Source organism: Gallinula chloropus, assembly GCF_964237585.1.
Source record: "Gallinula chloropus genome assembly, chromosome: 2".
Taxonomy (NCBI): domain Eukaryota; kingdom Metazoa; phylum Chordata; class Aves; order Gruiformes; family Rallidae; genus Gallinula; species Gallinula chloropus.
Genome location: NC_140086.1, coordinates 37,425,748 through 37,438,558, shown reverse-complemented (window position 1 = coordinate 37,438,558; position 12,811 = coordinate 37,425,748). Strand labels below are relative to the sequence as shown.

At 38.6% G+C, this 12,811-nt stretch overlaps 1 protein-coding gene across 6 annotated transcripts in view; it reads right to left on the bottom strand.

Moving 5' to 3' along the window:
• The window catches only part of ARFGEF1 (ARF guanine nucleotide exchange factor 1), a gene marked incomplete at its 5' end in the record, with an annotated part of 95,019 nt that overhangs the window by 10,073 nt on the left and 72,135 nt on the right, over window positions 1–12,811 (bottom strand). For all 6 annotated transcript variants that reach the window (XM_084260245.1, XM_084260247.1, XM_084260244.1 and 3 more), the window contains 10 exons: window positions 2,996–3,134; window positions 3,222–3,357; window positions 4,335–4,464; window positions 5,844–5,974; window positions 6,596–6,756; window positions 7,712–7,884; window positions 8,046–8,197; window positions 8,809–8,978; window positions 9,071–9,111; window positions 10,265–10,355. In XM_084260245.1, coding sequence (XP_084116371.1) covers window positions 2,996–3,134; window positions 3,222–3,357; window positions 4,335–4,464; window positions 5,844–5,974; window positions 6,596–6,756; window positions 7,712–7,884; window positions 8,046–8,197; window positions 8,809–8,978; window positions 9,071–9,111; window positions 10,265–10,355 — 1,324 coding nt within the window. The remainder of the gene's footprint in view (window positions 1–2,995; window positions 3,135–3,221; window positions 3,358–4,334; window positions 4,465–5,843; window positions 5,975–6,595; window positions 6,757–7,711; window positions 7,885–8,045; window positions 8,198–8,808; window positions 8,979–9,070; window positions 9,112–10,264; window positions 10,356–12,811) is intronic.

The window sequence follows — 12,811 nt, the reverse complement described above, 5'->3', positions numbered from 1 at the left end:
ACATTCCAGTGGCAAGGTTTCCAAACAGGGAAGTACTATGATCACCTCTCTTTGCAGAAAGGGAACTGGTCAAGAACCAGCAGAGGCTATTACTGCAGCTAGGAACTCCTGCAGTCAAGGCTGCCACTCTTAAAAAGAAACACATTACACAATACCTGGACGATGACTTATATGAATGCTAAGAAAGAACAGATGTAATCCTACCTGATCAGATTAATATCCCCTACCTGATCAGATCAATAAAAGCCTTGCCAGAAGATACTTTACCCTCCAGAGATTCATAGCACCTGACTATTTCAAGACAATTAGCAACACTGCTCACTCATAAAACTTTGATGTGCACCACTGTGCAATTTGTCTTCAGTGTCTTAATTTCAACATTAACTATTGTGTTACTCCCAGACATAGGAAAACAAAAGGTAAAAGGAGCATTTGCTGCCTTCTCTAAGTACTGGGGTGACCTCTACAACAAGCTGGGCATTAAAACTGTGTTGCCAAAACAAACTCAAGACCAGGAAGACAGAAAAAAAACTGATGCAAAAATAGGCTAATCAAGGGATGAGAAAATACAAACATGAAATGCCAGTCAAGCCAAAAGCCACAGAAAAAGAGCCAGATCCCATAAAAAGAGAGGAGAAAAATATGGGGAAAAATTAGTATAAATTATCCACTACAAATGTTAACAAACACCTGTATGCTGTTATCAGCATTTTTCTTACCTATCTAAAAAACTTAAGCTTCACTCAAACATGGTCAAGTGAAAAGCCTGTTTTGAGCAATTTTGTGTCACCCAGTAACTGCTTGGAAAAGAGCAGGCACTCTGATTACATACACTCAAGGCATTACTCACGTATAAAATCCAAGTAAGGTTTACTTTACCCTGAAAAAGTTGGGAACCTCCCAGAAATATAAGAAGGAATGATATAATGAAACTCTCAAAGCTGGCACAAAAAGATTAAAAAGGGGGATGGAAAGTAAAGAATGGAAATCTATCAGATAGTCAGATGCTATCCCAGAAAAACAACCCATCTGAAGAGCTGAAGCACCAAAGACATCAAAGGGAATAATACAAACATTTCAAATCAGATATAGCTACAGGCAAAAAGAGTATCCAAAATACCACTCTAGAAGAGCTTCTAGTATTCAACTACAATAACACCCAAAAACTTAAGTTTTGGTCATATATGGAAATCAAAGCAAATGTTCTGCTAATGAGCATTCACTTCAAAACCTTTCCAAGCACAGGACATAGTAAATTAGGAGTATTTAATTGGGATTTTTATATCCAGAGATTTGGTTTCAAATTTTATTTTTGGCAGACACCAAAATGCAAAACATCTTGCTAGCTCCCAGATGTTTCAGCTTAATTTTAGTATTATTTTTGGGATGCAATTAATTCATACTTATTTACACAGAAAAGTAGGCGAGGTAGTGACAGATGGATTAATTTATCCTTTAAGCACGGAGCTTCTCTCCCAGTGCTATCGGACACACAGTTCCAAAATTTTGGAAAGACTGATGTGCAGAAGATTCCCTTTTGCTTCAGTTTTCTTCAGGCCTGAACAAGGCAATACCCAGAAGCAAGTGCTATGAACTAGCTGACAGACACAGGACAAGGAATGATAATAATAATACAATTCAGCATTAAGACTGTCAGATTTGAGAACAACCACTGTTTCACCTCCATGTTGGTAGGGTATGGGGGGAAAAAAGCCTTCTCATCTTTGGTATAAAGCTGGATGCAATTTCTGGTTATTTTGCTCTATGATGTATGTCATGCTACTCAGAACAGTACAGCCTCATTCCAACAATCATAGAATGGTCTGGGTTGGAAGGGACTCCAAGGATCATAGAGCTCCAAACCCCCTGCCACAGGCAGGGCCACCAACCTCCAGGCCTGGATCTACACAAGGTTGCCCAGGGCCCCATCCAACCTGGCCTTGAACACCTCCAGGGATGGGGCATCCACCACCACTCTGGGCAGCCTGTTCCAGCACCTCACCACTCTCTCTGTAAAAAACCTTCCCCCTAATATCTAATCTAAACCTTCCCTCCTTTAGCTTTAATCCATTCCCCCTTGTCCTGCCATTGTCTACCCTTTTAAAAAGTTGATTCCCCTCCTGTTTGTATGTTCCCTTCAGGTACTGGAAGGCTGCAATGAGGTCCCCCCACAGCCTTCTCTTCTCCAGGCTGAACAAGCCCAGCTCCCCCAGCCTCTCTTCGTAGGACAGGTGCTCCAGCCCTCTAATCATCCTTGTGTCCCTCCTCTGAACCCTCTCCAACAGTTCTACATCTTTCTTGTATTGTGTACCCACAGACCTAGACACAATACTCCAGATGGAGCCTCACGAGGGCAGAGTAGAGAGGGACAATCACCTCCCCGTCCCTGCTGGCCACCCTTCTTCTGATGGAGCCCAGCTCCATTGGCCTTCCAAGCTGCAAGAGCCACTGCTGGCTCATGTTAAGCTTCTCATCCACCATGACACCGAGGCCCTTCTCAGCAGGGCTACTCTCAAGGAGCTCTTCTCCCAGTCTGTATCTGTGTCTGGGATTCTTCCAGCCCAAGTGCAACACCTTACACTTGGCAGTGTTGAACCTCATTAGGTTCACCCAGGCCCACCTTTCCAGCCTGTCAAGATCCCTCTGGATGGCTTCCTTTCCTTCCTATCTTCTATTACAAAAAGGAAATGACCAGAAGATCAGACAGTACTTATCCAAAAAAAAAAAAAAAAAAAAGTTACAGTTTTGGTTTTGGGTTTTTTTTCCAGCTTACACCTCATGGTGTTCCTAGTTTTTAACAATTTATCATTTACAACATGGAAGCAGCATATGTAGCACCTAATTTATCATTATGTTCCAAGAAAATCTGCATCTGTTTAGTTCACACATAACCACTTTTTGTTCACCCCACCTATTAGGTATCTAACAGGCTGCAATCAGTGAGCCATCTAGGCCAATCTGTTTTACAAAGTATAAATATTAACAGTCCTCTTACGCATGAGGGATTGTTGTCTTGAAAATATCCAGCATGCAAGTACAAGTTTTATCCCAGATCTCTAGGGTAAACTTTTCACCATTTAGGATGACAACATTCTCCAAGCAGTTTGTACCAGATCGTGCCAGTTGTTCATTGTCTGGAAAAGACAAACAGTGCATTTGTTTATTCACATTCCACACAGTAAAATGTTAACATTGTTTAACATAATTTGGTACAGTCCTACCTTGCTGCACACACCAGTACAGCTGTGCAAATATATCATCCAACAGAACATCACTAAGCACTTCTAAATACTGTGTGAATACATCACATATTGCATAAAGTGCATGGTTGCAAGTAGTTGTCATCCATTCAGCTTTCTAGGAGGAGAAAAAAGAAATTACAACTTTGTTTAACGTGAAACTTTTAGGATATACATCCTTGAGGGCAAGGAGGATAGGTTTATTTACTCAGTTTGAATTGCTTTACGGTGACATGAAATTCCTTTCTATATCCCAAAACCACCAAAACTTGGAGCCCCAACTTTTGTTTTGCTAACCAGCAGGTTAAAAAAACCTAGAGACACACAGATTATAGGACTGACAAGCCATTACCATCATGAGATACTGAGTTCAATATTAAACTTCACACTGAATCCTAGTTCATTGGTTTAACACAAAGCTAAGTTTTCTTTGTTTCTTCTAAATATTTTCCAGGGAATAGAAATTAATAAATGAGAAATGTCCTTCTACAAATAGCCAGAACCTCACAAGCAGTTGACAATTTTGATCAAACTTCTAATATTAAGAATTTACACGCAATTTAAGCACATTTCTGTTTCACTTCCTTGTCAGGACAGTACCTGGTCCTGTTTTGGCATGTCAAAACTTGTTTGGCTGCTCAAAAGGGTGTAGTGAAAGCACAGCGCCGGTTTTTGAGGGGTTTTGGGTTTTTTTCTTCAGTGAACAAGAAGTTTTGAACTAGCAGAATTTAGTTCTCCTATCTCTGATTTCAGTGCTGCTTACAAGCCTCATTTCATCGAGCAAGCTGCCTCAGATGATGCCTCTCAGATTCCAGCCATCATGTGTACAAGCTGCAGTTCTTACAAACCCAGATCTATGCTATTCCTTTGCTGCCTGACTGCAAACTACTAGGTCTTTTACACACACAGTTTAAAAAAAAAGTGAGGAAAGCGACAACAGCTCCAAGTAGAATGTTAATAATGTTCCTAGAACCACAGGTCAACCCTGCATGTTTTGAGGCTTGCCTTCTATTACTGGATAAGATGTATTACTAATCAAGTTTTCTACCATAAATATAGATCTCATGGCAAATTATCTTCCCCCACTTTTTTCACCTCAGTCTGCTGTTCTGGCAGTTTCATGTTGTCAAATATCCTGAAGACAATACGAAACAGATCTTGCCACCAGTGTTTTTCATAAGTATGGCCGTAAGTCTTCATTATTTCAAACATTACCGTTAAGCCCCTGAAATGAAGAAAGAACAACACAGAGTGGGAGTTACACAGATACACACACCAGACCAAGTATGTCCTACAGCAACAACAAACTCAAGTATGAATCAGAACATTATACATTGATTGGATGTGGCTCTGTCACACTAATACACTAAAATTCAGTAGAAAATTGGTTTTGTTTAAAAAGTACTTGCAAGTCACAGGCAACAGGTAGAAAATACTTTTGAGAACTGTGGTAATTTCAAATTAACATAGGAAAACAACTTCTTTACAAAGGACCACAGAAATAAAGGAACAAGTGTTTCCAGGTAAGAAAAGAAGGTCTAGAAATGAGTATTAATCTTCACCAGCTATAAAGGGAGTCCAGAGGCACAGCTCGCTTGTAGATGTGTAAATTTAAAAACTCTCATGTTTAGTACCAGAACTATAACAGAATACACTTTATAAAGGAAAAGCCATATTCCAGGAAAATAAGCAGGTTTTACATGAAATCAGAGTGCTGCTTTGCTTTTCAAACCATTTCTGCAATCCTTGACCAGTTAAAGAATTACAGCATAACACCAGTTACAAAATCCTCAAAGTAAAAGTATGAAGGGCAAGACACAGGACAGCAGGCAAGACTGGGGTCATGAGTTTTAATTAAAACCTAGACAAGTTTCCAACAGAATTTTGTTCCTGGAGTCCACTAAAACAAATCCTACTCATTGCATGGAGCACTTCACACTTGTTTTAAACAGACCATTTTGGAAATGTGACACAAGGCTTGCCCAGGTGTTCTGGTTTCAACTGGAAGAGAGTTAATTTTTTTCCTAGTAGCAGGTATAGTGCTGTGTTTTGAATTTAGGATGAAAACAATGTTGATAACACACTGATGTGTTAGCTATTGCTAAGCAATGCTTAAACTAGGTCAAGGATTTTTCAGTTTCACACACTGCCCTGCTAGTGAGATGGCTGGAGGGACACAAGAAGCTTGAAGGGGACACAGTCAGGACGGCTGACCCACACCAGCCAAGGTGATATTCCATACCATATGGTGTATGTTAGCTGGGGGGTAGCAATCGGTGCTTGGGGACTGGCTGGGCATCGATCTGCAGGTGGTAAGCAACTGTTTTTCATGTGTGTCACTTGTTTTTCTGCAGTTTTATGTATTTTTTCATTACCTCCCTTATTATTACAATCATTATCATATGTCAATTATTAAACTGTTCTTATCCCAACTCATGAATTTTCTCACTTTTACCCTTTTGATTCTCCCTCCTTTAAAAAGTCTGGTGTTCTGACAGTGGCATCATCTAAATCAAATACCTAAGTCATTCTACCAAAGCTACATTTACTAAAAGAGCGTAAAGCAAGGCTTTTAAAATGTGAATTACAAATACTGATTGTTACCTGGTTCTTACATCTAATTTGCATCTATTGATGATACAGGACAACTCAAACAGAATTGGAAACCACCCTCGCACCCATACTCGGTCTTCAGGAGCTACATTCATATCATCACTTGTATATTCCTTGAATGCCTGCAGAAGAAAACACAGGGTTATACAGAGTCGTAAGAGTGAGATTCTTTAGAGTAAAACACAACTTAGACTGTAAGTAACTCTCTGTTGTATTACACCCTCATACCTCAGGTGAGCTGGCAATCAAATCATAATATGGAGAAGATCAAGTGTTTTTCACAGTAATGCTTGGTATATTATGGAAAAATAGACTAAAATAAATGACATGATACATTCAAGCATCATATTTTCTTGCAGTCCAGTCTGAGTCTCTCACTCTTTTTACAGAGATAGCACTGAAAGTGAGGATCTACCATAACACTTCAATGTACCAAGCGTTTTTGCTTACGCCACTATCCACTCTTTACCACATTTCTCTGTAGAGAGCAGATCCTGAGCAGCTCTTAGGAAAGCCAGCCAGCAGCTGACCTGGGGGAGCAGGGGGGAGGAATAAAAAGGAAAAATAGTACTTGCTGATGCTTTCAAACCCTGTGGCATTTTATACCTGTATTGTTTCTGAATCAAGTACATTTCTCATTCATCTTTGAAACTTGAAGAGAAGCCAATAAGCATGAGTACTTTTTTCCTTTATAAAAGCACTGTTGATTAAACCATTTATAATTTAGTTAATACAGACTGTACCTGAGGTCTATCGGATACGTATTTTGCACAGTGACGAATGAGGCGGATCGCTTCCATACTGGTATCTGGAAATGCTGCATTGCAGGCAAATTCAGACAAGCACTTTACTGCATCCTGGAAAGAATCTATGGTTGCTGGGAAGTGTTTTTCAAACACAATTGCTGGGAGAAAAGTGTGAACAGGGAAAAAAAAGAAAGTGTCATGCTTTGAAATTTATTAATTCTAACATGAACTGATCGCAACAGAAGCCACGAGAGACTGCTCCATTGACTGGTGCTGTCACATGCTTGAGTAGTAATAAAAGCTAAAAAACGAGTGCTCAACAGAAAAAAAGTCACCTAGAGGGCATTCCATTTTGACAGTAATTAAGTGTCTAAAATAAATCGAGGTAGGCTCTAGTCTAAAGGAGAGAAACCTAAGACTTAAGCACGAACAGAGCAGTAGGCTTACTGCTTAACACTAGTCTGCGTGAGCAGAGCTGAAGGGGGCTACATAAAGCACGGAGTTAAATTTACAAAAGAACTTCCCTCAGCAATATGATCTTGTTACCTTTAACTTTAATAGTCACTTTTGAGGGAAGAAAAAAAAAAAAAGATTCTTCAACGATCCTGGAAAAGTTTTAGGAACTTGCAGAGCATGAGACATAATTAAGAGATCACTTATGGCACTTAAAGCCCAAGATCTAGATTTGAACGAGGGAAAAAAAACAATTCAACACTACAGTGCCACCACACCCAGCACTTTCTCCTAAACAGGGATACACACAAGCTAAATTCAAAACCAAGGAAAACTATACACAAACAACTTAATAGTAAAATGACTACACAGTTTTTTTTCTCAGGGTGTGGTGGGGGAAGGATTGCTTACTTAGAAGATTTACTACAGAATGCTGATTTTTTTTTAAAAGTGTCATAAAAGAAGACAAGCAACTATAATCTTATTGAATTATTTTCTGAGGTATTTTCCCAGAGGATTGGTTGAAAAGTATAAAACCTTGGGTTTAAAGTGTGAAGTGGGCTTTACTATGTAGGCTGTAGATCCAACAGACAAACCAACCTTCTCAGTGTCTGGAGTCACATACACTTTTCATGATGTCTGAATATCATCAATACTCACTGACTATGTGTCCTGTAGTCTGGAATGCAAGTTCCACTATACTTTCATCCTGATCCGAGGCTGCCAGATGAAATACTGAAAAAATGTTTTTCCAGCCAGAACGAATGTTAGCAGCCTGGGAATTTACCATCTGTGCAATACACCGTACAACCATGTCTCGAATAGTAGGAGACCTAAATTAAGATAATAAACCATAATTGTTTCAACTAAATTATATAATCAATTAGAATAGTACAATTCTCCAGCAACTGGTTTTACAAAAGCAATTCAAAACATTTTGTGCAAAAGTTGGTGCTTATGATCCCAGGCGATTCAGTTAATTGTATGTTATTACCTGTTTCTCTTCATGATATGTTCAAATGGCCTTAGGAAATCCTTCTGGAATCGGAAATTAGCAAGTTCTCCTTTTTCTAAAAACTTCATTGATAATTGCCTTAATGAGTCTACTGCAAAAATAGCTACATCTTCATTGGGATTACAGCCAACCTGATATCATAAATAGAAATGCATAGTAAGCTTGCAGAATTCTTATGGATTCAGCCCCAGCCGCCTTTACATTTGATAATGGAGAACTAAGCAGCACTGGAAAATTAATTAAATTAAAAAGTAGCCAATTCCATACGTCACACTGTTAATGCAATTAAATAATCAACCAATTCCAGCTATTTTCTACATTATATAAAGTTTTAAATACTAGGATATAAAGATAAGCAAGCTGTCTACAAAGACTTCAACAATCTGTATTAAAAATGTCAAATATTCAACTGATAGTCAATTTGGACTTGAACAGAAAACATCCTCTTATCCCAAGATTCATAAAGCACCCACAAAAATTAGAACACATAACTAAAGGCAGCCAGTTCTAGACCCAAGTCATGATGAATAACTTGATTTACACTTCTGGTTTTTCATGTATTATACAGTTTACTTCTGCCTTTTTGCAGGCCTTTCCAGCTTTACAATTTTTGTTGTGTTTTAAGCTACTTACATAGAAGGACAGAAAAAGATGAGCACATGCTTTTCCAACAAATCTCTAGATAAAATTTCTTTGCACTGGTAACTAAAGGAGTATGCAGTATAATCATTAACAGGGATACCTTATTAAAATGATCACCAATAACTTCCCAGATTCGAGACCACTGCAGCCTTATCCGGCCCATGTTGTAATACGAAATCTCTACTATCTTCTGCAGACTAAACATCCGAGGGTGGGTAGCAGACAGCAGCTCATCCATAGATACAGCACAAAGCCAGCGGACGAAATCCACTGTTGAATGACCACAGGTTTTAATGCAGTATTTTGCACAAGTTTAAGGCTTTGTAGTTTGGGGGTGGGGTGGAGGGAATGATAAAACTTACCAATAGCATTTCCGTCCAACCTTGTAGATCCCGTAAATATTCTGTAAAGTGCAGTTTAAGACATTGTTACAATTTCTTTAAAAAGCATCCATTAAACATGCATTCAAGATTTTTTATAATATATCTAGACACTTCCTGACTACTTTTATTTATTAAAAAAAACAATTAGTGATTGTGGAAAAATAGTGAGCTTAGAAAATAAAATCAGAAGTATTTTAATTATTTCTAATATTTAAAACTAATTTCTATAAGCATGGAAATGACTAGACAAGCACTGTTTCTAATGCTATCTGCTTATTGACAGTCACTGATACCATCAGTAGTTTACAAGCTGTTCAGCCTTGCTCCAATGCAGAAGTCAAACTTCTCCAGAGTGCACAATTCTTATTTGCCTTGACAAACAGATATCTGAAACACTTCCCATTATGAAGTGAGGAGAAACAGTGCAAACCTAAAGGGCTGTTAAGTGTCTGATGTTAAGCCTCCAGTTCGCTTGATGCGACTTCACTGCAAGGCACCTTGCACTGAACTGACATCGGTCTTGTTGCCTATACTCGATCAGAGAAATGCCTGTAAGGCTTCAGAATGATATCCCTTTGCAACTGTCAATTCTGACAACCATCAAGAGAATGCTGTTTTCTGATTTCTTATGTCCTGAGAGAGCAAGATCCATTAACACTCCAGTCTGACCAGTACTTGACGATATAAGCAGAGAATGTTTATGATAAGTATTACGCCTGACCAAATCCCGTTAGTTTAGACATGATTCATAGAAAGGAAGACTGGAATAATAATTTTAGTAATTTCAGACAACATCTACGTAACCTAGAGGAAAGCAGGAGTCAATAATTACATTTAGGAGAAAAAGGGTCTGTCAGTAATGCTCCCTGTACTAAGGCCAAATGAGATTTGCTGTATGTTACTATATATAGCAAATCAAGGTCTACCGGACAGTACTGCAACCCTCCCGTGATAATTTTATATCAGCAAAAAGGCTTCTTGCCTAATCTTTGTTCTGGTCCTTCTTGCAAAAATACTTCTGCTCCATTAAAAAAAAAAAAAAAAAGGATAAAACCTCCCAAAACTGAAAAGCACTTAAGTATGGTAATATTTATAGAGGTCTAACAATGTCCTACGGATATTAAAATACTGTTTAAAAAGCTGGAGGTGGCAACAGCAAATTTAATACTATACCTGTCTACAGCAACGACAACACTTTGGGAGCTAGTTTCACCAATGGACTCTTGAATACTTGCTATCTGCTTCCAATCCACGTTTCCACCAACTACAATGAACAAAATTTGAAAAATGGGTGAGAGTTAGCATGGAAAGGGCTGGGAAGAAAGAGGAAGGGAAGTCATGCCACTACCTCTATAATTAAATATATTTTTAATTCACAAAAAAGATAAGTACATTATGCATCTCCCTTGCCTGAGATGAGCATCTTTGCAAACAGTTACATGTTGGTCTGATTCTGTGTTCTCTAGATTCTCTCTATCCATGTATAAACTGTATTAGTCCCAGAAAATTGCCTACATTTGGAACAACTGTATGAATAGATACAAGTGGATAAAAATAAAAAGCACAAGAACTGCTTTTTTCTCTCCATCTTTCAATGGATCTTTGGTAGTTCTGCTACTGAAAATACATCCATCCATCCTGGTAGGTTTCCTTATTAATCATTCACAGAGAAGAGCTCCCACCAAAACTCCATCTTAAAGCAACATCTAAAGTACAGCAAAATTATCACCTAACAACAGTGAGAAAAATCTGCAAATAAAAATAGCACTATTTTATTTTGTAAGATAGGAAGTGTAACCCACACCTGAGTTAAGGTGGGCTCATGTTAAGACAATGCTAACTTCACAGTGAATAAATGCCTGAAAATTCTGGCAATCTGGATGACACCCTTCAAACCCATAAAAAGAAAAAAAAAAAAGAGCAAGAATTTAGCATGCATTCTGGGTAATCACACCTGCCCTGTATGTAGGTTTGGTTTTGTGGGGGTTTTTCTGTGGGCCTTTTTTTTTTTCCCCTTCTCTTTCCTTCTTAGGCAGCCTATCACAAAGATAGGGGAGAATGGAAGGCTGACAGACTACCAGCAGGTCTGTTCTCAGAGCTCTGCGGAGACAAAAGGTTTCAGACTGCCTCTCAAAAGTCTGCCTTTGAATCTTGCATACCTGGAGGTGGCTGGAGAGGTGACTGGCTGCCAAATCTATCTAGGCACCTATCTGAAGTGTTCCACTAAGGCATTTATGGATTAACCTTTCTGTACATACTTACGTAGCTTATGTTAGCATTGCAGCAACTTCTAATACTGCTGGGTTTGATCAAGCCTTCTCTTGTGAGCATACAAGTTTCCAGTATCAATTAGCTTGAATCTTAGTAGTGTATAAGCTGGGAAACATATCAAATGAGCAGCTGCGTGAAATGAATTTGAAGGGCTGTTTCCAAGAAGGCAGGTAACCCTAACCAACTCTGCCAGTTTACATGAGAATTCCTTGTTATTGCAGGATTTATAATCCATGCTGGACAACCTAGACAGGCAGCAGACTGATGAGATATTTTACAACGAAACACAGAGCTACCTATATAATTCTGCTTTATGAAAAAGTGATTATCTAGAGAATCCAGTTGTCCAAAAGAGATCTTCTGGTTACCTAAGAAGTACATTTTGCCTACACCCTCCTTCCAGCATCAGGTTTTGTCTTCCAACTTCATGAACAGAAGAAGCTGAAGTAGAAGAACGCTGAACTCAGACATTCCTACCAAAGCAGCAAAGGAATAGATGCTCATTCACTGACTTCTACAATCCACATGTTTGTGAAGCCTTGAATTTTCGAGTACAACAAACAAGGGCCACAGCAGAAAGCTAATGCAAGAGTGATGAAGATATTCAATTGCAGATGCCTGAAGAGCCACAAGCAAATTATTGTTCAGGCAGCAAATGAGCAAAGGGGTTTTGGGGCTTGGTGGGATTTGGAGTTTTTATTTTTGTTTTTTGTTTTGTTTTTCTTAAAACACACTCTTCTAACTTGAGCAAGAAGAGTAAACGCTGCTGCTTACATGCATCTGATTTTGAAAGCAGGTTTGAGAGATGAAGTTTCTGTGTCACCAGAATGCAACCTCACTTACTCTAACTAAATGACTATTTTCCTGTAAAATATGTCTGTATATGTGGAGACGTGCACTACAGGAATTTAGGTTTATAGGAAGGTTGCTCAAAAGCCATAGTTCCACAAGATTCTTCAGAGTGATCACAGGAAGAGAATTGAAGTATCTGCAACACTGGATTAGTGGATAAGTATGAAAGAACTAAAACAGTTGAGAAAATGACTATATTTTAGCAGCCTCCACGTGCATGAAAACCAAATTCCTTTGAGTTAAGCATTTTCCTCTAAGACCAAAAAAAAAAAAAAGGGCTAAGTTTCCATATGTGGACTGTAACAAGCATTCCAGAAATTCAATTCAGAGAGAAACCTTTTATGCATTTGGGCACAGACTGTTGTCCTTAGAAATGTAGTAGACAGTTAGGGAAAAAGCCTTTATGAGCTGTATCTTCACCAGTAACTAGCAAGTATGATTTAGAGACACCTGACTACAATTTACATTCTTGAGCTATTAGGACTTAAAATTTTTAAAAGCCAGTCACTTCAGTGTAGAGAAACTGCCAGCATTTGGAAACAGCAAAGTTGGATAGGTCATCAGGGAACACTAAAACTGAAAGATGCATATTAGAAG